This window comes from Exophiala dermatitidis (genome assembly GCF_000230625.1).
Source record: "Exophiala dermatitidis NIH/UT8656 unplaced genomic scaffold supercont1.4, whole genome shotgun sequence".
NCBI classification, from domain to species: Eukaryota; Fungi; Ascomycota; class Eurotiomycetes; order Chaetothyriales; family Herpotrichiellaceae; genus Exophiala; species Exophiala dermatitidis.
In genome coordinates, this window is record NW_008751649.1 from 2,824,388 (window position 1) to 2,846,020 (window position 21,633).

The 21,633-nt window shown below is 51.2% G+C and overlaps 10 protein-coding genes across 10 annotated transcripts; 6 read left to right on the top strand and 4 right to left on the bottom strand.

Moving 5' to 3' along the window:
- Positions 1-1,420: 1,420 nt before the first annotated feature.
- Positions 1,421-3,575, bottom strand: HMPREF1120_05332 (cell cycle arrest protein BUB3). Its single transcript, XM_009159502.1, has 2 exons — positions 2,923-3,575; positions 1,421-2,865 (listed from the first exon to the last, which is right to left on the bottom strand). Exons 1-2 carry the CDS (start codon positions 3,178-3,180, stop codon positions 2,038-2,040), a joined length of 1,086 nt encoding a protein of 361 aa, XP_009157750.1. The 5' UTR covers positions 3,181-3,575; the 3' UTR covers positions 1,421-2,037.
- A 243-nt stretch (positions 3,576-3,818) lies between these two features.
- HMPREF1120_05333 (uncharacterized protein) lies at positions 3,819-5,281 on the top strand. The gene is made up of 2 exons (XM_009159503.1): positions 3,819-4,663; positions 4,723-5,281. The coding sequence occupies exons 1-2, from the start codon at positions 4,223-4,225 to the stop codon at positions 5,077-5,079; spliced, it is 798 nt and encodes a 265-aa protein (XP_009157751.1). The 5' UTR covers positions 3,819-4,222; the 3' UTR covers positions 5,080-5,281.
- A 718-nt stretch (positions 5,282-5,999) lies between these two features.
- Positions 6,000-8,523, bottom strand: HMPREF1120_05334 (methionyl-tRNA synthetase). The gene is made up of 2 exons (XM_009159504.1): positions 8,249-8,523; positions 6,000-8,192 (listed from the first exon to the last, which is right to left on the bottom strand). Exons 1-2 carry the CDS (start codon positions 8,324-8,326, stop codon positions 6,273-6,275), a joined length of 1,998 nt encoding a protein of 665 aa, XP_009157752.1. The 5' UTR covers positions 8,327-8,523; the 3' UTR covers positions 6,000-6,272.
- Positions 8,524-8,843: 320 nt separating this feature from the next.
- HMPREF1120_05335 (uncharacterized protein) lies at positions 8,844-9,389 on the top strand (the record flags this gene model as incomplete). The annotated part of the gene is made up of 1 exon (XM_009159505.1): positions 8,844-9,389. The coding sequence occupies one exon, from the start codon at positions 8,844-8,846 to the stop codon at positions 9,387-9,389; it is 546 nt and encodes a 181-aa protein (XP_009157753.1).
- Positions 9,390-9,965: 576 nt separating this feature from the next.
- On the top strand, positions 9,966-11,271 carry HMPREF1120_05336 (gluconolactonase; the record flags this gene model as incomplete). The annotated part of the gene is made up of 2 exons (XM_009159506.1): positions 9,966-10,100; positions 10,156-11,271. 2 exons carry the CDS (start codon positions 9,966-9,968, stop codon positions 11,269-11,271), a joined length of 1,251 nt encoding a protein of 416 aa, XP_009157754.1.
- A 376-nt stretch (positions 11,272-11,647) lies between these two features.
- On the top strand, positions 11,648-15,650 carry HMPREF1120_05337 (3'(2'),5'-bisphosphate nucleotidase). The gene has a single exon (XM_009159507.1). The coding sequence runs from the start codon at positions 11,782-11,784 to the stop codon at positions 12,904-12,906; it is 1,125 nt and encodes a 374-aa protein (XP_009157755.1). The 5' UTR covers positions 11,648-11,781; the 3' UTR covers positions 12,907-15,650.
- Positions 13,508-14,158, bottom strand: HMPREF1120_05338 (uncharacterized protein; the record flags this gene model as incomplete). The annotated part of the gene is made up of 1 exon (XM_009159508.1): positions 13,508-14,158. One exon carries the CDS (start codon positions 14,156-14,158, stop codon positions 13,508-13,510), a length of 651 nt encoding a protein of 216 aa, XP_009157756.1.
- A 182-nt stretch (positions 15,651-15,832) lies between the features above and the next one.
- Positions 15,833-16,542, top strand: HMPREF1120_05339 (ribosomal protein L28e; the record flags this gene model as incomplete). The annotated part of the gene is made up of 3 exons (XM_009159509.1): positions 15,833-15,881; positions 15,983-16,226; positions 16,377-16,542. 3 exons carry the CDS (start codon positions 15,833-15,835, stop codon positions 16,540-16,542), a joined length of 459 nt encoding a protein of 152 aa, XP_009157757.1.
- Positions 16,543-17,853: 1,311 nt separating this feature from the next.
- HMPREF1120_05340 (malate dehydrogenase, NAD-dependent) lies at positions 17,854-19,343 on the top strand (the record flags this gene model as incomplete). The annotated part of the gene is made up of 6 exons (XM_009159510.1): positions 17,854-17,898; positions 17,972-18,082; positions 18,258-18,378; positions 18,465-19,072; positions 19,144-19,277; positions 19,340-19,343. 6 exons carry the CDS (start codon positions 17,854-17,856, stop codon positions 19,341-19,343), a joined length of 1,023 nt encoding a protein of 340 aa, XP_009157758.1.
- A 383-nt stretch (positions 19,344-19,726) lies between these two features.
- Positions 19,727-20,903, bottom strand: HMPREF1120_05341 (uncharacterized protein; the record flags this gene model as incomplete). Its single annotated transcript, XM_009159511.1, has 2 exons — positions 20,283-20,903; positions 19,727-19,945 (listed from the first exon to the last, which is right to left on the bottom strand). Exons 1-2 carry the CDS (start codon positions 20,898-20,900, stop codon positions 19,727-19,729), a joined length of 837 nt encoding a protein of 278 aa, XP_009157759.1. The 5' UTR covers positions 20,901-20,903.
- Between the last annotated feature and the right edge of the window lie 730 nt (positions 20,904-21,633).

Sequence of the window (21,633 nt, forward strand, 5' to 3'; positions counted from 1 at the left end):
AAGAAGAGTAAGAAAGCGAAATACTAGATATTTATACTAAAAAGAGCTAGAGTTATACTCTATAGGATTACCTCCTCGCCTAGTTAAATAGATAACTCGTATTTAAGCTACTCTTTACGAGCCGTACGTTCAATATCGAGACCGAGCTACGTATCGACGTTACTATCGATAGCGAGTACTTTTATTACGGTAATAAGTTTCCTACCTAAAAGGTAGTACTCTTCTTATAATTATCTTACGGCTATAGATCTAGTAGAATTTTCTAGTACCTTTATTACTAATTCTATCCGCTAAGAGTATTCGATTATATCGATAACCCGATTAAGAGTATTAAGTTACGTATTCTTCGTATTAATACCTCGATCTCGAGATCGATAGGGTACGTTAATAACGACGGTACGTTTACGCTTATTTATAGATATCGACGTCTCGCCCGACGTCTTATTTATAGATAAGTAATTATTTACGATTATAGCGTTACTACGCTAATACTTACGTTAAATACGATTTCCTTAACCTCCTTATCGCTATTACTCTTCTCGATATCTTCGATAGTATCTCTAGCTACGCCTATAGTATCTTTTTCGCCCTACGGCGTATCCTCTTTCTCCTCTTACGATATATCGGCCGGTCTACTCTACGAGTATAGCCCTATAGTATAGATACTAGTAAAGATCTCTTCTAAGAGAGCCCTAAACGAAAGCGGTTTATCGCGCTAACGAGCGTTTTTTAGATTCTTCGCAATAAGCTTATTCTACTTACTTTTAGACGTCTAAATTATATTATCTTTCTCGTTAACGTCCGATATATCGCGAATTCGAGTCTAGAATTTAAAGTCGTTCCTTAACTACGCCGAGACGAGTTAATAGCTAAATCGGTATAAGAGTTATATAAAGAAATAGCTATATTTATATACCGAATTACGCTTACTTCTTATTTAGTTCTTACTCGGTATTAGAAGGTCTTTCTCCCGGAAGATAGCGACGATACGCTCGTTTACGTAGGTCTTAAAGTTACTATTAGACGTCTATTCGAAGCCTTTTCGTATAGCGATAATATATTCGCTTAATAGGGTCTTAATAGCGCGATCCGTCTAGTTATAACGCTTACTACGCTTTTAAGACTTCTATTTAGTTAGTAGTAGAGTCTTTTACTCGATAACCTCTTAAGAACTTATATTTATATAAAGCCGAATAGAATAATAGAAATCGGGCTTAAAATAGGCGTAAAACGACGCTTAAAAGTATCGCGCAGGTTAAAGTACCATTATCGTAAAGGTAGTCGGGACTACCTTTACGATAATAGTACTTTAACTTATAACTTGCGTCTTAACGCCGCGCTAAAAAACGGACTATACGCCGTTAAACTCAAATCTGAGATACCTATAAACGCCCTTAAGAAAAGGGCGTTTTTACGCGTTTTAATGCTAGTTGGCACTTCAAGTTGCGCTTGTCGAACAGGCCCTAATAGCAGGCTTAAAAGTAGTGCAGCAGAGGAGTTGTCTACTGTCAAAAAAGCCGTTTTGCAATTACACTGGCCATGTCTTTTCCACTTTTGAGGTCCAAAACATCCTCGCCCCGGGGTATCGCTCCGTTGTTTTCCGGTTCTTTTTGGACTTGAAATCCCAGCTAGAGCTAATGGTACATCCAAATACCTAGCACTGGCGAGCACCAAGGAGGGGATTGTTCACGTCCCTTCGCGACGTCAACATTAGCCATACTAATAATCTGTGCCACAAAGCTCCTTGTGTCACTGCCCTGTTCGGCTACTGAAGCTCCTCCGCCTAGTCTCTGTGGGGCTTTCCCTGTGGGCGCCTTATCGACAGCGACGGAAGCCGAAACAAGAAGACACTCGTCGGATTGGTGATTTCTCCTGTAGCTGCTCTCCCTCAAATCGACACCTCACCATGATATTTCATTAAGCGTCTTTACCGATTCGTCACAACCGTGTTGAGGGCGGGGTTTGTCCAGCGCCATCGTCATCGCTCCGTGGTCATACAGACATGATTAGTTCTCCCAACGATGTGCACTCGGTTCATCATCTCTTCTTTCCTCCAGGTCTGGGCTTCACTTCTTCCGGTTGTACTCCGTGCAGCATGATCTTGTTCGGGGTCTGAGGGGTGTTCTTCTGGTAGCCTTGGCTCCAGTCATAGCAAACGGCGTACGCGAAAACGGTGCCCTGTCGATTGAAAGCAGTTGCTGTGATTGGCGAGCCAACGTTCGGGTAGCCCTTGAGTCGGTGTTTCGCGTTGCCGTCCCAGAAGTGGAATGTTCCATCACTGCCTGCGGTCGAAAACGTACCGTGAACAGGGTGGAAAGATATGGCATTGACAGCGTAGACGTTGGAGACATCGCGTTGGGGACCTGTGGTGGGTGTATCCCGATGGCATTTGAAGCTGAAGTTGTTCGATGAGTCCTTTTCTTCCACATACTGGATGGCGCATCGTCCTTCGATACTGCCCACCGCAAACCCAGTCGCATCGGTGAAGCAACTAACTACTCTTGTCTGGAATTTGAGGGGCGACTGCATCGACTTGTAGAATTTCTCGGGCGAATTCAGGTCGACAATGTTGATGTACCGGTCCGCCGTGCCGATCACCAGGAGTTTATTCTTGACGTCCATTGTATAGACTCGCTCTTGACATTGCAGAGTCGCGACAGCGTTGGGAGACCGTAAATCCCAGTATTTGACGGTTCGGTCCCAGGAGCCTGTGATCAAGATGGGAGAGTTGTTGATATTGGCAAAGCGACATGATCGTATGGGCTGCTCATGTGCCACAAGTGATTGAGGGGTCATGTTACCAGATCCAAGGTCCAGTAATCGGAAGGTCTTGTCGGCGCCGGCGCCGACAACTTTGGTTCCGTCCTAGGACGTCTGTTAGGAAATAGACCACACCGGCAATCCAGACAATCTTTTCCTCACCTCAGACCATGCGCAACTTAGGACAGGAGCTTCAAAATCCATGGCAGCCTTCCCTTCGCTTTGACCTTGCTCGTTGACTTGGTAGATCCTGACCTTCTTGTCCCATGACGCAACTGCTAAGAAATCAGCCGCTGGTGAGAACTGCAAATCAGACGTGCTGTCCTCGGGAGGCGAAGTGAGGGCAACATCTTTCGACACATCTCCAGTAGTGCTCGAAGGAGTGGTTGTGGTAGTCGCGCTACCGAAAAGGCCTGACATTTTGTCAGCGCGTGCTGGATGAGACGCCTGTTATTGCTTGGAGTAGATGAAACGGCTTGGTTGCAGGTACAAGAAGAGGGATCGTGGAAGAGGATAAGCAATCTCTCAGCGCAGGCGGCAAAGGTACTGTGGTAGTAGGCAGACGCGTCAATTCATGGTCGTGGCTCACAATGTCGGCGGCAGGAAGTTTAGCAGGTCGTGAATCTCCAACAACTGCATCTGCGTTGCGCCCCAAAGTTCAGCCACTGGCAACAGCGAACCGGGAATGCTGGGCAGCTGCACACTGCGGTTCACCGTAGAGTGCCAAGATAATTCAGCGGATCAGGAAACTGAGCATGCATATCATACGGTGAAGCAAATAAGTCATAGTGTTGCTTACAAACCCCTATCTCGGAACTTTCCACTCAGAGAATCGACACAGCACACCCCCTCTGCTGCACGTCGACGCGCGAGTGCTCGTCACTCACTTCCATACTACACGGCGCTCGGCGAGCTGTGGAACCGTAATGCTTGATCCGGATTTCTACCTCGGAGACCACAGTGCCATATCTCCGGTGGAATATTGCCAGAGAATCGTCATGGTAAACTGCCACGTGGGCACAACAAATGATGCCGCAGACATTCAACGCTTATCAATCATTTTGGTGAGCAATGTGCTATACGAATTCCATACAATGTAGTCCTCTGGGCAACTGGGGCATGCAGTGGGAAGGGGCCGATCCAAGGTAAGGCGCTTGTTCTGGCAGTGGAGCGCAACAAGGTACAACATTGTACGTTGATTGGCACGCGCCGAATCTTCTGGAGTTCAGCCGTCGGACGAAAGTTACAGTTTCTCGGCTCTAGGTACGACACTCAAACAGATGAATATTTGTGAATATATTGTACATACCAAGGTATATAAGAGTCTCATGAATCGAGAATCGCTCTCATCATGACTGCAAGTACTCGCACTCAATTCCAGCGCTCACACACCAGATTGCTCATACGACATATTACCTGACTCCACCTCCAGCATCTCTACTCTCAATACCAACACATCACCATGGCCGTATCCAATGTCTCTATCGTCTTTGTTCCCGGGTCCTTCGCCACACCCGATCTCTACAGCAAAGTCATCGAAGGCGTAGCCGCGAAAGGCTATGACATCCACGGACTGCACCTCCCCAGCGTCGGTCCAGCGACCGGACAGGCCCGCGAAGGATCACTGCCAACCATGTACGACGACGCGGCCTTCATCGCCAAAGAAGTCGAAACCCTCGCCGACCAGGGCAAAGCCGTCATCTTGGTCGGCCACTCGTACGCCGGTATCCCAATCACGCAGAGCGTCCAAGGTCTTTCCGTCAAAGAGCGACAGCGGCAAGGCAAGCCAGGCGGAATCGTCAGACTGGCATACATGACCGCGGTTGTGCCTGCGGTCGGCGAATCAGCCACCGACGTTCTCTTAAAACTGCCAGAAGACCAGAGGCTGGCGTTGGATGTTGATGTAAGTCATTAATATTCCCCATTCTTTTTCCTAACCACACACTACTGACACCTCTCTAGGAATCCGGCTGGATGACTCAAAATGACCCGGCCAAGACCGCCAGAACCTGCTTCAACCACTTGTCCCTGGACGAAGGCGTACATTGGGTGAAGCAGTTCCCGAAACACTCGTCCGCCAGCTTCGCCTCGCCACTGACTTACCCGGGCTACAAGGATGTTCCGGTCTCATATCTGATCCATGAGGAGGACCGCTGTCTCACGCCAGACCTCCAGAGGGCCGAGATCGAGATGATCGAGAAGGAAAGCGGTGCCAGGGTCGACGTCACCAGTATCAAGGCCGATCACTGTGCCAACATCTCGGCGCCGCAGCTTGTGGTTGATTGGATTGTCAGTGTTGCGGAACAGGTGAATGCTTAAGGTGGTACCGTGGCCAAACATCCTCTTACGGAGCGCAGCGAAGTAGTTGATGTACAGTTTAATACAAATTTGTACATGTTAAGTCGTCTTCTTCATTTTTGAAATACCTAGGTAACATTCTACGCCGAGATTGATACAGACCGGTGCGCAAAGCAATGTGTCTAAATCTAATGCGGCACTGTACTGTGATCTACAGCCTCTACCACGATAAACCACCACGCTTAGGACATTTGCATCTGTAATTGTAAGTTGTCCAGTTGTACAATAATGTCGTAGAACTGGTTCCAGTACGTTGTACAACGTACAGACAGCCGTAGCGTAGATAACGCGCGATTCCCACACTGCACAAGGCTGAATCCCCCTGATCATCTTGCCACCCGAAATTTCCTACCTTATCATCCTGATCCACCTTTACAGGTAGGCAAGTCGACAGGATAATGTACTCCCCTCCAGCGTCGGCATATCTACTAGTATTCGCCAATCAGAGTTGCTGGGCCGTCCCAGACCAATAAGCCAACACCAATGTGCAGCCTCCTGCCGTACCTATCTGGCTTGATGAGATCGAGGGGGTTCATGATGTTCGGAGTGGGATCGAATTTCGTCCGAATCTCCGAACCGTCGGCGGACGAATGAGACCCACTGGTGGAGACGCTGCAGCACATCATTATCACCCACTGCCAGGGGGCAATAAATATGCATTCAATGGTGATGGGTCCTGATTTCCAAGGTCTTCCTTCATGACTAAGCCGGGCGGACATTGCCAGCCTACAATGCTGGAGGAGGGTCAGATATTACAAGACGAGTACAGTTGTATGCATTGTCCTCCTGCAACAATACTGGTCCCTGGGCCCGAAGGTGGCTAGAGTCGAGAAACACGGCAGCAAACGCGAACTTCAGCAAAAGTCTACAATCTAGGCAAATATGGGAAAGCGATCTCTTCTTGTCTCGTCTGTCTGTCAGCTTTCTTGTCTACCTTCATGTCTTCCTCAGCCCGAGGGTCTCATGTCTTTCGATATCATCATCATCAAACAATGGCCGGGCTGATTGGTAGCCCACAACGTTGCCAGCACTCAACATTTCAAGAGACTCCAGTTCTGAACTGGAATCATCCACCGAGGTAAACCCGTAAGTCTTCCCTGCCAGCTCCTGCTGAAATCTATTTCACCCCAGTTTCCGTGCCCCTCAAGTAAGTTTCAAGAGGTGGGCAAGGTAACTTGCGCCACTCCATCGGTGACCTTTTGCACGGCAGCATCTTCGCCAACCTCAGGAACGCCATTCGTCAGTTCCTTGCCCTGCTTGCCTCCCTTTGCACTCTTTTCGACACTTTCGCCGTTGCCATTGGCGGCAGCGGCAGCGGCAGCGGCTTTTTGTGCTGCCTTTTTTGCCTTTGTCTTTTCTTTCTGAGCTGCTTTCTTGGCCGCAGCCTCGGCCTCGTCTTTTTTCTTCTTTTCCCGCTCAGCCTGGCTTCCGCCAAAGTACTCTCGCCATTCGTCCGCCTTCTTCTCGTCAATCCGCGTAAAGAGATATTCCGCCTTTCCGACCTTGTGGCCAGGTTTGATGTATGTGGGCAGCCAACCGTTTGCAATGTCCTCCTCTGAAGGAATCTGCAAGAAACCGCTGTTTAGTTGTTTCCTTATCGACGCTCCCGTGGCAGGGAGGTATGGTTCGAAGATGGCAGAGCAGAGGTAGATCAAGTTGATGACCGTTCCGACGACCGCCGCTGCAAGATCAGGATCGCTCGCAATGAGCGAGTTGTCCAGACGATGGGACTGAATGAGACCATTGCCCGCTTCGGCAATCTTCATTGCCACAATGACTCCGTTGCGGAGATGCACTGCTTCCATTTCGGCAAGGTATTGTTTGATGAGGTCGGTGATCTCAGACAATGGCTCCTTGAACGAGTCTGGGAGGTTGTTGGGGTCAAAGTCGGGAATGACGCCGCCGTAGGCTTTGGGCGAGTTGACCAATTTGATGATTCGGTTGACAAAGTTTCCTAGCTTGGCCAGGAGTTCTGAGTTGTTGCCATCAATAAATGAACGCCACTCAAATTGCGTGTCTCCCGACTCCGGGCGGTTCTTCAGCAGGTAATACCTCCACACATCGGGAGGGACTCCTGTCTCCTTTGCGTTATTTCCGAAAACACCAATCCCTCGACTCTTGCTGAACTTGCCGTTTTCGTAATTCAGATATTCGGTGGAAGAAAGATGATGTAGTTGTGTCCATTTATCCCCGGAACCCATTTGACATCCAGGGAAGATGACTGAATGAAACGGCACATTGTCTTTTCCCATGAACTGATACAGCTGGACATTGTCGGGGTTCTTCCACCACTTCTGCCAATCTTCGGTGTAGTTGGCGGTGATGGATGGATAGCCAATGCAAGCTTCGAACCACACATACAAAACTTTATTTTCATACCCGGGCAATGGTACAGGCACTCCCCACGCCAGATCACGGGTGATACCCCTCTCTTTCAACCCTTGCTTCAACCACGCTTCTGTAATAAGCTTGGCGCTCCTTGACCAGCCACCTCGCTCGATTGATTGCCTGGACCATTCTTCGATCCGGGGCTGCAGCTCATCCAGACGCAGGTAGGTGTGTTTGGTCTCCCTCGTCACGGGGGTTGCTCCATCGACCTTGCACCGGGGATTGATGAGGTCGAGAGGGTCAAGTAGGCTGCCACATTTGTCGCACTGGTCTCCGCGGGCATCATCGTAGCCGCATTTGGGGCAGGTGCCTTCGACGAAGCGGTCTGCCAGAAATTTGCCATGTTTTTCGCAGTATGGCTGGCTGTTGGTGTGTTCAGTCAAATGACCGTTGGCATGAAGTTGTAGGAATATCTCTTGTGAAATCTCGGTGTGCTTTTGCGTAGGTGTTCGGCCAAACATGTCGAAGCCCACCTCGAACCATTCGTAGATTTCGGCATGGATTTTGTTATATTTTGCGCATAGCTCTTCTGGACTCACACCTTCCTCTAACGCCTTTGTTTCGGTCGCCGTGCCATACTCGTCCGTTCCACAGATGTAAAGGGTCGGTCTGCCGCGGGCTTTGTTGTATCTGGAGAATACGTCCGCACTTAGCACACTGCCCACGATATTCCCTAAATGCGGAACCTACAATAGATGTCAGTTAGAGCCACATGAACCGGAAAAGTACGATGGTCACTTACATTGTTCACATAGGGCAGGGCGGAGGTAATAAGGATATTTCTCTGACCATCCTTGGGGAGGATCTTTTCTGAGCCCATCCTGCTGGTTAACGGCTGAACCAATGCGCCTGACACTTGATGGGAGTAGAATGTCAAGCTGCGATCAGGTAAGCTTTCACGATATGGGTACTGCAGCTTTTTGTTTTGTACAGTCCAGCGAGAAGAATGAGCTGCGCAAGTACAACTTGATATTGCGAACAGTCACGCAAAATCCCCGCAGGGTGCAAAAGGCGGCGAGGGTTCAGTTAGCACCTATTAGTGAGCGATAAGTGATTATTAGAATCGTGCCCAGCCGCTAAAACGGTGTTTGTTACTAAGCCTCCGCATATCAATTTTGCCTCTTGACTGGCATTTTGAGATCTACCAGCTTGTAGTTGGTTCCATCGTCGTCCAACCTGGCGGTCAACTTGGCGTTACGAGGATTGCATATTCTGTAATCTGCTGTGCGAGGCTGCGTGACAGGGCCAGAACGTCTCGCCTGCCGACCATCTTCATTTGAACGTCGAATGTCCACTTAAACGAAGTCCTCAGGCATCCCAAAAACGCCCTTGTGGCAATGGCTGCCGATGCGTTCGACGAGCTGCTCGAGCTGGAAAATGGCTACTATCAAGAAGGATTCGATGCCGGGGTGGCTGATAGCACCTATGCTGGCATGATAGAAGGGAAGGTCTTCGGGATTGAAAAGGGCTACGAAAAGGCTATTGAGCTGGGCAAACTCCATGGCCGAGCGCTCGTCTGGCAAGCGAGATCTTCTGACTCTAGAGGGACAGTCAAACACATCGGCGACGCCCTTGAAAACAAGGGATTGCAGCAGGCGACGCTTGAAACCCAATCAAGACTCAGGCAAAATGTCCAGATGCTCGCTCCTACCTCGAAGAATTCCCGACTGCGGAAACATGTTGAGGCGCTTCATGTGGCTTCCGATGGCAGTACCGTGGCTAGAGACAACTCAGACGAAGCCGTAACCGAGTTTGATGATCGTATTGCGAAAGCGAGAGCCAAGGCCAAGGTCATTGCCAACATTGTGGGGGAGCCGCTCAACCCAACCGTGGGTGTAAACGCCGGGATTGAAGACGCTACAGGTCTGCAAGCACGGCATTGACCGTCTCAAAATTTCCAGATACATTTATACTTGATCGGAGGCGGAGTGTCAGCCTCAAAGCTTGCTACTCAAAAGCCGACCGGCGTCGCACGGCATTACACCGAGCGGCATTTGTACCATTGTACAGTGTATATCGACCGGGTTCTCCGCAATGCTGGGTTGACCCGACCCCGCGACCCACCAAGAAAACACCCACTGCCGTCACACACCCTACAACAACGGACCTGCTCAAGGACTCGAATGGAAGCTTGCCCTGTCGATCCTGCATCCGCTGCAGCTTGCCAACTGCTTCCCCTCCACCCGAGGAATTCTCAGCCAAGCTCACCCGGCGGATGCTTGCAGAGCTTCATGCATTGCATCCGGACCATGACACCACAAAAAGCTCGCCGCTGCGGACTATGACGACGTTGCGGCTTTTCTCCTCATCGTCACGAAAAGGATAACCCGAGAGCTGATCGCAATGGACCGCCCCGCAGCGCCGCGACTTTTACAAAAGCCGACGCTTGTCGCAGTTCGGGCAGAGGAGAGCAAGCTTCTTACTTGTAACTCTTGTCGAGATCGCCTGCTAAGCGCACTATGAGGGCATTCCTTTGTTCATTCTTGCTTGCTTGGGCAGCTGTTGTCCCTGCCCAGGTACAGCCGTCGGGTGTGAGTCAACCGATCGTGGAGGACTGCGGTTTCAATGGAACAGTGGTGTGCGTCAACAAATATGTACGTTCCCCTAACAGGTACTGAAAATTTGGCAATGCTAACTCGCGGACGAAAGGCTGCTGTGCTCCCGTACCACTTCAACAGATCAATTTCGAGCAATCAAGCGGACTACGACTTCCGCAACACGAGCGCTCGGAATGCCTCGACCCTAGGCCTTTTAGAGACCGCCAACTTTGTGGTCTTTGACCGCCAGCGGGGACTGCAGTACCTAGGCTCCAATCCCAGCTACGAGTTCATGTTTGCGGTATCCTCTGCCGTCCACGAAGCCCCAGTGTACGCACCTAAGCAGAACCTGCTTTTCCTGTCACAGCTGGCCCCGCCTACGGGCGTACTTCCTCAATTGGTCGTGGACCTGAACCAAGATCCTCCCACGCTCAGCGAGTATCTGCCCGACCCTCCTATCTACGCCCCGAACGGAGGCACATTCCGCGACGGCCTTATCGTCTTCGGCGCCAGCGGAGGTAACAACAGCCTGGGAGGAATTGAGCAAAGAGTCTCACTCCGTACCGTGGACCCAGCTACGAACCGCTCCACGGTTCTACTCAACAACTACTTTGGCTTCTACTTTAACACGATCGATGACTTGGCTGTGCATCCGACCACAAAAGATATCTTCTTCACAGACCCCTACTACAGCTGGTTTAATGCTCTCACGGACACTGCACCGCAGTTACCAGCCGCGAGTTACCGATTCAGCCCAGAGACAGGGGCAGTGTTCCTCATTGACGACAGCCTGGTGCAGCCTAATGGTATTGCCTTTTCTCCGGATGGCAACACCCTGTATATCTCCGACACGGGCGCAGTATACGGGACGATCGATCCTCGTTTAGGCAGTCAGGGCTCGTCCTTCAACACTACTGGTCCAAGAATGATCTATGCTTTCGACGTGACCAACAATGGCACGAGGGTTGCCAACAAACGTGCCTTTTATCTCGCTCAAGACTGGGTTCCTGATGGCTTGAAGGTCAGCAAGGAAGGTTTGGTGCTTACTGGTTCCGGACACGGCGTAGACATCTTGGATGATGTCGGCCAACTTCTTATCCGCATCCAAACCAACTACACGGTCCAGAACTTTGCTTGGACAGGGCAGAATCTGAGCACACTTTGGCTCATGGGTCAAGGTGGAATCAGTAGGGTGGAGTTCAACATCACGGGACAGACACTCACTTGACGGAATGAACCGAGTGGAGGGCGATATGTCCGACGAATGTAATATCCAGCGATACTAGTAGTAGTCGTGAGTGTGCGGCTGCTGCTGACACCCGCGGCGCTCATCTGATGCAGATGACTAATACCACTAATTGAATTTGCTCTTGACCATTCTCTACGCCCTTGTATCCAACATTGTAGAAGCGGCTTGACTCCAAATATGGGCTGGCCTGCAGAAAACTGCTTGTACGGATCATGAAAGCAAATATTCCTCGGACAGGGGAATGGTTCAGTGCAATTCAAGTTCGGGGAGATTGTCAGTGCTCGGAAGATATCGGCTTGGCGAGCATAAATGACATGACATTGTACAGAATTGTATTTATTGCAGAATCTACAGTTATATACTCTCCAATTCCACGTTCCAGGGGCGGAAGGTTAATTTTTATATGCATGAGCGCCCGGAGTAAAAACAACGGCACCGATAGACGAACCCTTGTTTCACAAAAATAGACTCGCTCGGAACTCACGCACCATGGCATCCAGCACCAGCTACAGCCACGAACTCGAGATCGCTCTTCTCACCGTCCAGCGGGCTTCATTGCTCACGAAGCGAGTTGTCACAGCACTGGACAAAGGTGTCACCGACAAGAGCGATGCGAGTCCCGTAACCATTGCCGATTTTGCAGCACAGGCTTTGATCATCAGTGCCCTGCATCGGAATTTCCCTGCAGACGGGTTCATTGGCGAAGAGAGCGCAGAAGCTCTCCGGAGCAATCCCGAGCTATGCGACCGAGTCTGGGAGCTGGTGTCCACGACCGCACTAGAGGACCCCAACGGTGAGCCAGTCCTAGGACAAGTGAAGTCCAAGGAGGAGATGTTGGAAGTGATCGACCTGGGAGCGGGCTCCGAGTCGAAAAGCGGCAGAACCTGGATTCTCGATCCTGTCGACGGCACGGCCACGTTTATGCGCAACCAGCAGTACGTGGTATGTTTGGCCTTGGTCGAGGGTGGGAAGCAGAAACTCGGCGTTCTGGGCTGTCCGAACCTGTTGATCGGCCCCACCGGTGAGGTCCGGGAGGATCTCGTGGATACTTCTGGGTTAGGCCAGATGCTCTCGGCCATCGAGGGCCAAGGGGCATATATCCGACCGATTACTCGTGGTAAAATCGCGACTCCGAAGAAACTGGACAAGATCAATGATGTTGTAGATCCAGCCAAGATCCGGTGGTGCGACTCCCTCGCCAGCAACAGCATCACTCCGCAGAACCACCGTGCCGTCGCGGAGAAGATCGGATCTTATGGCTGGCCGGGGACGGACATCTGGGCCATGCAGATGAAGTATGTCGCGCTGACACTCGGTGCTTGTGATGCCATGGTGCGGATTCCTCCGAAGAAGGCGTACAGGGCATCCGTGTGGGATCATGCTGGCGGCCAGCTTCTGTACACTGAGGTCGGGGGAGCGCTGTCGGACACGACGGGCAAGCCGTTTGATTTCGGGCTAGGTAGGTCTCTTGAAGCCAATCTTGGTTTGATTGCGGCACCGCCTAGTATACATCCCAGGTTGGTGGAGGCCGCGAAAGAGGTCATTGCGACTGCAGGCGACGAAGAGTGGACGGATACACGACATGCAGGTGAGAAGTTTGTGTCGGGTGCCTAAGACGTTGCAACTAGCAACCTGGAGAGCACCACTGCGAGTGGCTTTGTCTTTTATGCAGCACGAGCTTTCGAGACAAGACCATGGCTCGCTTTCAATCGGAAAAAAGTACGCATGCCACTCTTTGCTGGTCCTTCTCGTCTTCAAGGCAGCAGCACCAAATCGGGAGTGTTTTTTTTCGCCTACCCGCGGTTCTACTTTGCCACGATGTCCAGTTGAAAGAATTATCTGATGCCACTAAGGACTCGCTTGTACAAGGCAAGCTACAAAGCAGATTGGAGAAAGAGACCGAGGGGCCGGTGGTCGCGTGGCCTGCGAGGTGGCACAAACAACCTCTATAGTCAAGGATGTATAGGAGACTCGCAAATGCTCAGGAAACTCCCATGCACACAGCTGAGCATGGTCACCGTCGACACAACCCAATCCAACAGATATATGACAGATCCAGGCCGATGGAAAATGATATGCGCCTCACAAACTTGGGTGGATAGACGTTCTAGACCTGCCTGTGGGGGTGTACTTCAACGACGCTTGTAGCGTCTTTCAGAAGCGAGGGTGAATCTTTGAGGAGCTTGAGTAGCGCCAGCAGCATGACCAGGCCAGCTCAACACATAGGTCCCACCATGGCAAAAATTGTGAAGCCGTACGACGCCTGTTGAAAGGCAGCATTCGCCTGAAGGCGGTCCGTGGCAAGGCCGACTTGCCTCGCGGTAAGCACCAAGGCCATGGAGATTGTGTTGATGCTCATCGAGACGAGATTGTCATGCCCGAAGGCGCTGTAGCTGTGGCGGCCGCCCAGGTATTGGTCAAAGCCCCGAAGCTGCGTGAATAGCATGGTCTTGCTGTTACGGGAGATGCCTTGGCAGGGTCGTGCTTTGCGATCTCTTGCCAACTTCTTCCACGCCGCCCAGCTCTCGATTTCATCAGGCAAGAGCATCTTCTTGTTGGCAAGAAGGAAGTCGTTCTCCGATGATATGAGGCAAATGTACGTGTAGAGGAATCCCAAGGCGACTTTCCTGAGCGGAGCTCTGCACTGCTCAAGGGAAAGGAAGGAGTCTTGTGGTTGATCATTCGCCGGCACATTCAGCCCCGGCCGCCTACTCTCACACTCGCGTTGTTTATGACATTCCAGCTGGCTCGACCAGAAGCCTGGATCGAGGAGGTGCCGTGGAACAGGCTTGAGAAAGATCCTTCCATCGTTGTCCCAGAGAAGGTGGAGGTGCATACGGTCCGCAACGACAATGGCCCGGCCCATAGCCACCTGAAGGTGCAGTTGGGTGGCGCAGCGCTTTGAGCCGATAAACCACAAATGGGTTCATCGCCTTGTCCAAGGCTGCGAGCGACAGTTCTGTTTCCAGGACGTGACCGCCATTTTTGGAAGGGTCGGCGACAACGCGGCGCTTTTTCTTCTGCCTTGTTTCCTGATCGGCAGCCTCGCAATAATAGTGATAGAAAGCCGGGAAAAGATCATCACCCTCTTGAGTGCCATCACCTTGCTCCTTCAGCACCTTGGCTGCGAACTACACTTTTACAGTCAATATGAGAAGGACATGCTATTCTCTTCAAGCTGTGCAAATGGACAGCTTACCGGCAAAGTTTGAGGGCGTTCTCGGGCCATATAGATGTGCGAACACGCCTGGGAAACTGCTCGTTGGCGCCAAAAGAGCACCATCGACGCTGTCTGCCCGGACGTTTTGTTGATATCCAAGGGCCAGGCTAGGCAGACGACTAGACCCAGAAGCTGACCAGAGCCTCATCAGGAGTCTAGAGGCCGTGTGATCTGTTGTGTGACCAACGTCTGGCCAACCAAAATGATGATCAAGATTTATTGCGCATGCTTTGTAGCATGTTCCCCCATCACTGGGGCTCGCTGGGCCTCACCGGTTACACCTCAAGCACAGCCCAGACCGTCCTGTGCCAGGGGTAGCTGCATGTGGCTGGCACTACCAGCACCCTCGTCTCGCGGATGGAAGAGCTATACAAAATGCGAGGCGTCATCTCGGCCATTGGTGCTGCACCGCCATGGGAAGACCCTCGTGCCATTGACTCGTTGAGGAGTCAGGATGCAAGCTACTGCTTATGGAGTTAATGAGATCTTGTATGCTGCTTCAGGGCGATCATTTAGAGGGCACACTGTGCCAGCTATCTGGTTCACCACAAAAGGACTTACACCTAGTATGCAGCATTTCTTCTCCCCTCCAAATACCCACCGTCTACACGGCTCTCTTCCTCACGAGAAGCAGTTGATGTCAGATGCTCTGTGACATGTCAGTGAGACTTGTCTAACGAAACACGCGCCAAGGTTACCAGTTCACACAAACTCGCAACACAGTTACAACCTGTGGCCACCCCAGCTGCCCATTGCAGACACAGTCGGTGAAGGTATCGAGGGCAATATATATTCAAGCAACTATTCTCCTCACTCAGCTCTAGAATATGGCAGAACACAGTCCTTTCCAACAATGGATCATTGGAGGAAACGACGCCGATGCCATACGTGGGAATGTTCGCTTGTGTCAAGTGGACCCTGAGCAAAGGGAGGAGTGAAGCAGACATTGACATGTATGACCGCGCCCATGGAGCCTTTTTCAGCTTCTCTAGCTACTATTAGAGGGGCTGCTTAACCGTCTTATGTATTCAAGGATTCTGTTGAGAGAGCATGATGCGCTATTGATGTTGCACATTGCCTTCCAAGTTGTTAAGTGATTGCTGTCGTTTGTCGTTTGTGATTTGTCGTTGAACTTCTGCGCAAGAATGACATAACGCTGCGGCATACATGAGTTGTACTATGTAGTATATTGCCACGTGACATTGAATAATTCGCCGTAGGCCAAGATTAGCACCACTTCGGCGCACGAAGACGATTGAGGGACCAAAATCCTCGAAATCCGACAATCCCAAACCCCAAAAGAAAGCCCCAGCTGTCGCCATGTCTGAACGTTCCAACATCTCCGGCGATCTCATCTGGGAGGTTGTCCGTAAGTTTTTACAGTCCATGTCCTTTTTTTTCTGGCGGCCCGGTGGTCCGGGGGGTGGAAATGGGGGAAACAAATTGACTGATATGCCGGGAAAATCGTAGGCAACAACAACTCCTTCCTGGTCAAGCGAAGCTCGGCCGGCGGTGTCCAATTCTCCCGAGACCCGTTCAACCTGGTCAACAAGCACAGCCGCAAACATGAGGGTTTCGTGAACGACAAGGCCGTGTCTGTGCAGGCCAACGAGAAAGGAGGCGTCACCTTGAAGACCAAGAAGCCCGGCAAGGCCAACAAGCCTGCGTCGCAGCACAACGTCCACGCCTACGGCAAGACCGTGTCGAACCGAAAGTGAGTCTTTATGGTCCCTTAAATCATCGACCCGGTTGGATCGGAATGGGATGGGATTGAGGTTTTTATGGAAGAGAAAACGACAGGAATGTCGAGTAAGAATGGAAATAGAATGGAAATGCTGACGGATTCTTTTTGCTGGTGATACAGACTCTACAAGAACATCGCCGATGCTGTTGGCAAGAACTCGTACCGCGCCGACTTGAACAGAGACGCCATTGCGCGCGCCAGCGCCATCAAGGACTCGCAGCGCGTGAAGAAGGATGTTCCGGAGAAGAAGCCGCGTGGCCTGAAGGGACACAAGACTGAGGCGTGAAGCTTTGGCTTGCCATTAATGCAATCTTGCAGCTTACGGGCCTGAGTGTCGGTCGAAGTGGTACAACAGTGCACACGATTCGATCAAGACTCTGATACACAACATACGATTCAGTGAAATGAAAATCGCCGGAGCTAGGGCTGTTGTGCGGACGAATGCCGGAAGGAATGAAGACTTCCAATGCTCCATTATTGAGCTTTGATCTTTTTTCTCTATCGCTCTCGGTAGGGGATCGATCGGATCTGAATCCTGAAAAGACCGGCCCGAGGCAAATAGCAGCTATGTACCATAGGTACCATGATTGCTTCCCGCTCGACGAGTAGATGCCTCAAGCCAGAAGATTCAAATGTTAAGCCATCACAGAATCCCAGTCCTGGCAAATCATCTGTCTTGAATCTCAGCCTGGTCCGGCTAGTTCTCGTCCGGACGGAAAACCGCTCTCCGGCTTACCCCGTAGGGTTTTCAGCTGCCCGGACTTACGTAGATGGTAAGATCCAGTAGAGATCGTGCCAGTTAGTAGTTATTGTACACACGAAAGGTCCGTGGAACAGCACTGCATAAGGTCGACAATATTGTGGTGGGAAAGGCGCACTTGTATGCGCAATTTTAAAAGATCGTACCTAGATGTAAATGCAAGTACCTAGAAAGGAACGCGGGGCAGAAGAGGACAAGGGTGGCTTGTTCAAGTTGGCGGTTTCTGTCCTCACTTCTACCATCGCTGCTGCCACGTACATACAACTTACATTGTAGACTGAGATACGACCATTGTAATGATAACAATCGTGGTTATTCCCTGGCATCTATTGTAGCTCAGTAGTTCTCTAAACCCGTACTTATGTACCGCATCCAACTAGATGTACCGTAGTGGCCAAGGCACCGGAAGGCATGGGACCCTTACTACTAATTCACAGCAAGTCATAGGCAGAAAGACAAATGATGTGGACGGGCTTAGGGCGGGGGAAGATGCGGGCAGCGGGCGCCCACCAACAACAGCAATAATTCCCGGCCGGACCTCTGTACAGCCTGAAGTACAACCAGTGCAGTGCCTGCTAGCAGTCGGGCCGCCCTCACTTTTGTTGACCTCCTCCACAAACCAAACTGCGACCACTACTACTACCGCACCCGCGACTTGCTTCTCTTCTCTACCTTATTACTCTTCACAACCACCACTCATCAGCTTATCGACATCATCGTCGTCTTCTTGTCTCGCGTGTGCTCTATTTTGCTCACACTCAGCGAGAAAAAGAACTCTTCTTTCCTACTGCTCATATCTCTCTCCCCGCTACAACTACCCCACACCTTCGCTTCAAGATGGTGAAAGCTGTTGTGCTCGGTGCCGCTGGAGGCATCGGCCAGGTACGTTACGCGATGAACAAACCAAACAAAAACCAAGAAAGAGTAAATGGCTAACTATGACTGTGTCTACTAGCCGTTGTCTCTGCTGTGCAAGATGTCTCCCCTCATCGACACTCTGTCGCTGTTCGATGTGGTCAATACTCCAGGTGTCGCGGCCGACCTGTCTCATATTGCCACGAAAGCGGTATGACTGTCCTCCGTTCCCTTTCTCCTCTCCACACCAACCTCACCTCTTCCTCTTGTCCGAAAATCATCTACCTGCGCCGCTGGCCTGGCCGCTCACCCATGACTACCGCCAGCCAGCCAGCCACCAGCCGATGTACTAGTAGCTTATGCTAACTGCCATAAACAAAAAATAGCACGTCGAAGGTTTCGTCGCAGCAAAGGGTGACTTCAAGGGAGAGCAGCAAGAGACCGAAGATGCAAAGAAGGCAGCCTTGACTGGCGCAGACATTGTCATCATTCCAGCCGGTGTTCCACGTACGTCCATGTCCTCGCCCTCATTGTGATCACTACTATAACCTGCAAGAAACAAGAAATAAAGCTGACAAGCTACACACAAAAAGGCAAGCCTGGTATGACCCGAGATGACCTGTTCAAGATCAATGCCGGCATCGTCAAGGACCTCATTGTCGCCTGCACCAAATACTGCCCCAAGGCCTTCATCTGTGTCATCTCCAACCCTGTCAACTCGACCGTTCCCATCGCCGCCGAGGTCTTGAAAGAGGCTGGCGTCTTCGACCCCAAGAGACTCTTCGGTGTTACCACCCTTGACGTCGTCCGCGCCGAGAACTTTGTCGCTGAGCTCCTCGGCCAGAAAGATTCGAGCAAGTTCAACATTCCCGTCGTCGGTGGCCACTCTGGAAACACCATTGTGCCCCTGTTCAGCCAGACCCAACCCTCGGTCAACATCCCATCCGACAAGCTTGATGCCCTGGTCCATCGTGTGCAGTTTGGTGGTGACGAAGTCGTCAAGGCCAAGGACGGTGCTGGTTCCGCCACTCTGTCCATGGCTTATGCCGGTTTCCGATTCGCCGAGGCTCTCCTGAAGGCTGCCAAGGGTGAGAAGGGCATTGTCGAGCCAACCTTCGTCTACCTGCCAGGTGTTGAAGGTGGTGACGCGATCGCCAAGGCCACTGGATGCGATTTCTTTGCTGTTCCCGTTGAACTCGGTGTATGTGATTTCCTGTCATTTCTGTCTCTGCCTTCATATATCCATGTTCTATCGCTGACCCCTTTTTGTAGCCGAATGGAGCTGAGAAGGCCATCGACATTGTCTCCAAGGCCAACGATTACGAGAAGAAGTTGTTGGATGAGGCCGTCAAGGCTCTCAAGGGCAACATCGAAGCTGGTGTCAACTTTGTCAAGAACCCTGCCAAGTAAGTCTTCGGCTCATCTTTCTCTCTTCTTGCGTGTCATTTGCCTGACAGCCATCTCGCAGGTAGGATGTGAGCGACTTCTGTCCTAGAATGAGCCTGCCTGCCATGGAGTCTGCGACATCTTGAGGGTTTGAGACAGACAAAAGCAGCCATGGAGACTGACAGTGGTCCTCGGAGCAGGTTGTGAATACGCCGTCAATCGCGGGAATGATTCTTCCCTGCGAAAATTGAGTTCCATAGTTTCCAGCCATCCATGTTGTGAGTTGCGTAGAGGAGAATCACGGACCTCTTGCAACATGATGATGACGATGATGACAATGGAAGGTTAGAGAAATGCAGAAAAGCGATTCCTGCTTGGACCCAACCTCCTGTTCTGAACTATGTATGATTTCCTGGCATGTCGTCTCGTAGTGTTTTCTTAGCCGGCCATTGTGCGATGGTAAGGCCCCTCACTTTGCCGGAATTGTTTTGATCTGAAACGTCGCGGATGGGAGTTCAGTGGTCTCGGCCTGAACGGTAGCCTTGATGCCCAAGCTGGACAAGACGCCTCGAATGATGCCGCAGGGGAAGAAGAGATGTGGTTGTGCCCGCACGATCGCCTCGGCCGGATTTGCCATGCTCATGCGCGCAAATGGTCGAAACCTGGTATCGGTAAGGACAAAGACGCCCTGTAAAAATGAACAAACAATCTGGTTAGCTTATGTATATAACAATTCTGGCTGCGCAGGGTCAGAGGGAGTGCTCGAGCGGTGGCAGTAACATTGGATACACGTTTGCGTTTTTGACGTGGATATGAATATGGATGGAGTCCATGGCTTGCTGGGTATCAGGATATCAACCAATCCATGGTTGCAGAAAGGGAAAATCAATGGTTTTTTTGGGCACGGCACGGCTGTAATTCTTCTTTTCCATGTAAAAAGCACACCGCACCGGCTGGCACAACACATACGCACGCACTCAACGGATGTGAGAGAGATGCATAGAATCACAATGACGATAACATACCCGATGATTCGTTTTCAAATTGTCAATCTGCTTCTTGAATACGACGGTCCACAGATCCTTGCAGAGGAACTTGATCACGTCCAACTGATCCGTAAACCGAGGTCTGTCACGCGAGAACCGTTCGCTCAGTCCCTGGCCAACACGGAATCCTAACCTTTCGAGACGTACGTATACACCGTCCTTGAAGATATCTGTTTCTGGGAGACCGTCTGCTGCCAGTGGAAGGAGGCTGCCATTGCCACCTTGTCCGCTTCCAGAGATTCCGTTTGCACTTGGGGTTGCGCTCCCACCGGTAGCGCTTTTGGTTTCCCGTCCTCCTGATCCTCCTCCTGCTGTGGGTGTTTCGTCGGCCGGTGTGGGTGCGGGTGTGGTTGCGGTGTCGCTTGATGTAGAAGTGGGCTGTGCGTTCGAGAGAGAAGAAGATGATGAAGGATGTGGAGGAGCAGGACGCTTGTCAAGCGACGCTTCAAACGATCGGGCCATCCGCTCGGCCAGCGGGACGAGTTCGATGAGCAGTAGGTCGAAACATGATATGTTGACGAGACTTGACGATGTCGGGTCGAGATAGAGGACTGAATCTGCGGCGGGGGCGGCGGGAGCGCCTGCTGTTGTGGCCATGGATGGGAAACCGGACGGGATGCCACCAAATACAATGTGTTCTGTTCTATCCTCCGCTTCAAACTTGGTTCTTCAGGATGGAATGTGTGCCCGTCTTGATTGACAATTGGTCCAACCGGGACTCGATTAGACTGTCCTTTTGAAATAGTAACAGCGTAGGGAGTCGGGACAGGTGCCGCCGCAAGCAGGACATCCAAGGAGACGAGCCCAGGATTGAGAGTGGACGCGCGCGAAGTCCGGAAAGTAAGGTATGTGTTTGTGGGATCCTTGACTGCGGTTTCGAGTATGCGCTTTGGGTTCCCCGGGGGAAGGCAATGTAATTTCCGTATCGTATAGATCTTCTTCTTTTCATGCGTGGCTTGCAGTTTCCATCATTGCCAATTGTCGAATGCTTGTAATGGCGGAGCGGACACGGAGACTGGGGAGGACCGCAAAGGAAATTGAGGTGATGCCGTTATCGTGGCTCGGAAGCGGCTTGGATTCGAATTGCTGGAATCATGGCTACTAGGAGAGGGAGGTATCTTGGGTCTCTTCTACTGGTGTTGTGTAATGTTAGGTATGCATGCTGACGGGACTCATCAATCGTTGTTTATTACTACCATTGACACCCAACCTTGTCGGTCGGAGTGTGAGAGTAGGTACAGCCTGGCGACAGTTGGTTGGTTGCATGAATGCTTGACTCGCATTGGTTCGCTGCTTTGCACGTGATGATATGCGGACGAGGCTGAACAAC

Excerpts from the sequence above, each read along its gene's own strand:
- HMPREF1120_05332 (XM_009159502.1), bottom strand. The coding sequence starts at position 3,180 with ATGTCAGGCCTTTTCGGTAGCGCGACTACCACAACCACTCCTTCGAGC. Across the intron at positions 2,866-2,922 it reads TAAGTTGCGCATGGTCTGAG|GACGGAACCAAAGTTGTCGG; the intron begins GTGAGGAAAAGA and ends CAGACGTCCTAG.
- HMPREF1120_05333 (XM_009159503.1), top strand. The coding sequence starts at position 4,223 with ATGGCCGTATCCAATGTCTCTATCGTCTTTGTTCCCGGGTCCTTCGCC. Across the intron at positions 4,664-4,722 it reads GGCTGGCGTTGGATGTTGAT|GAATCCGGCTGGATGACTCA; the intron begins GTAAGTCATTAA and ends ACACCTCTCTAG.
- HMPREF1120_05334 (XM_009159504.1), bottom strand. The coding sequence starts at position 8,326 with ATGGGCTCAGAAAAGATCCTCCCCAAGGATGGTCAGAGAAATATCCTT. Across the intron at positions 8,193-8,248 it reads CCCTGCCCTATGTGAACAAT|GTTCCGCATTTAGGGAATAT; the intron begins GTAAGTGACCAT and ends CATCTATTGTAG.
- HMPREF1120_05337 (XM_009159507.1), top strand. The coding sequence starts at position 11,782 with ATGGCATCCAGCACCAGCTACAGCCACGAACTCGAGATCGCTCTTCTC.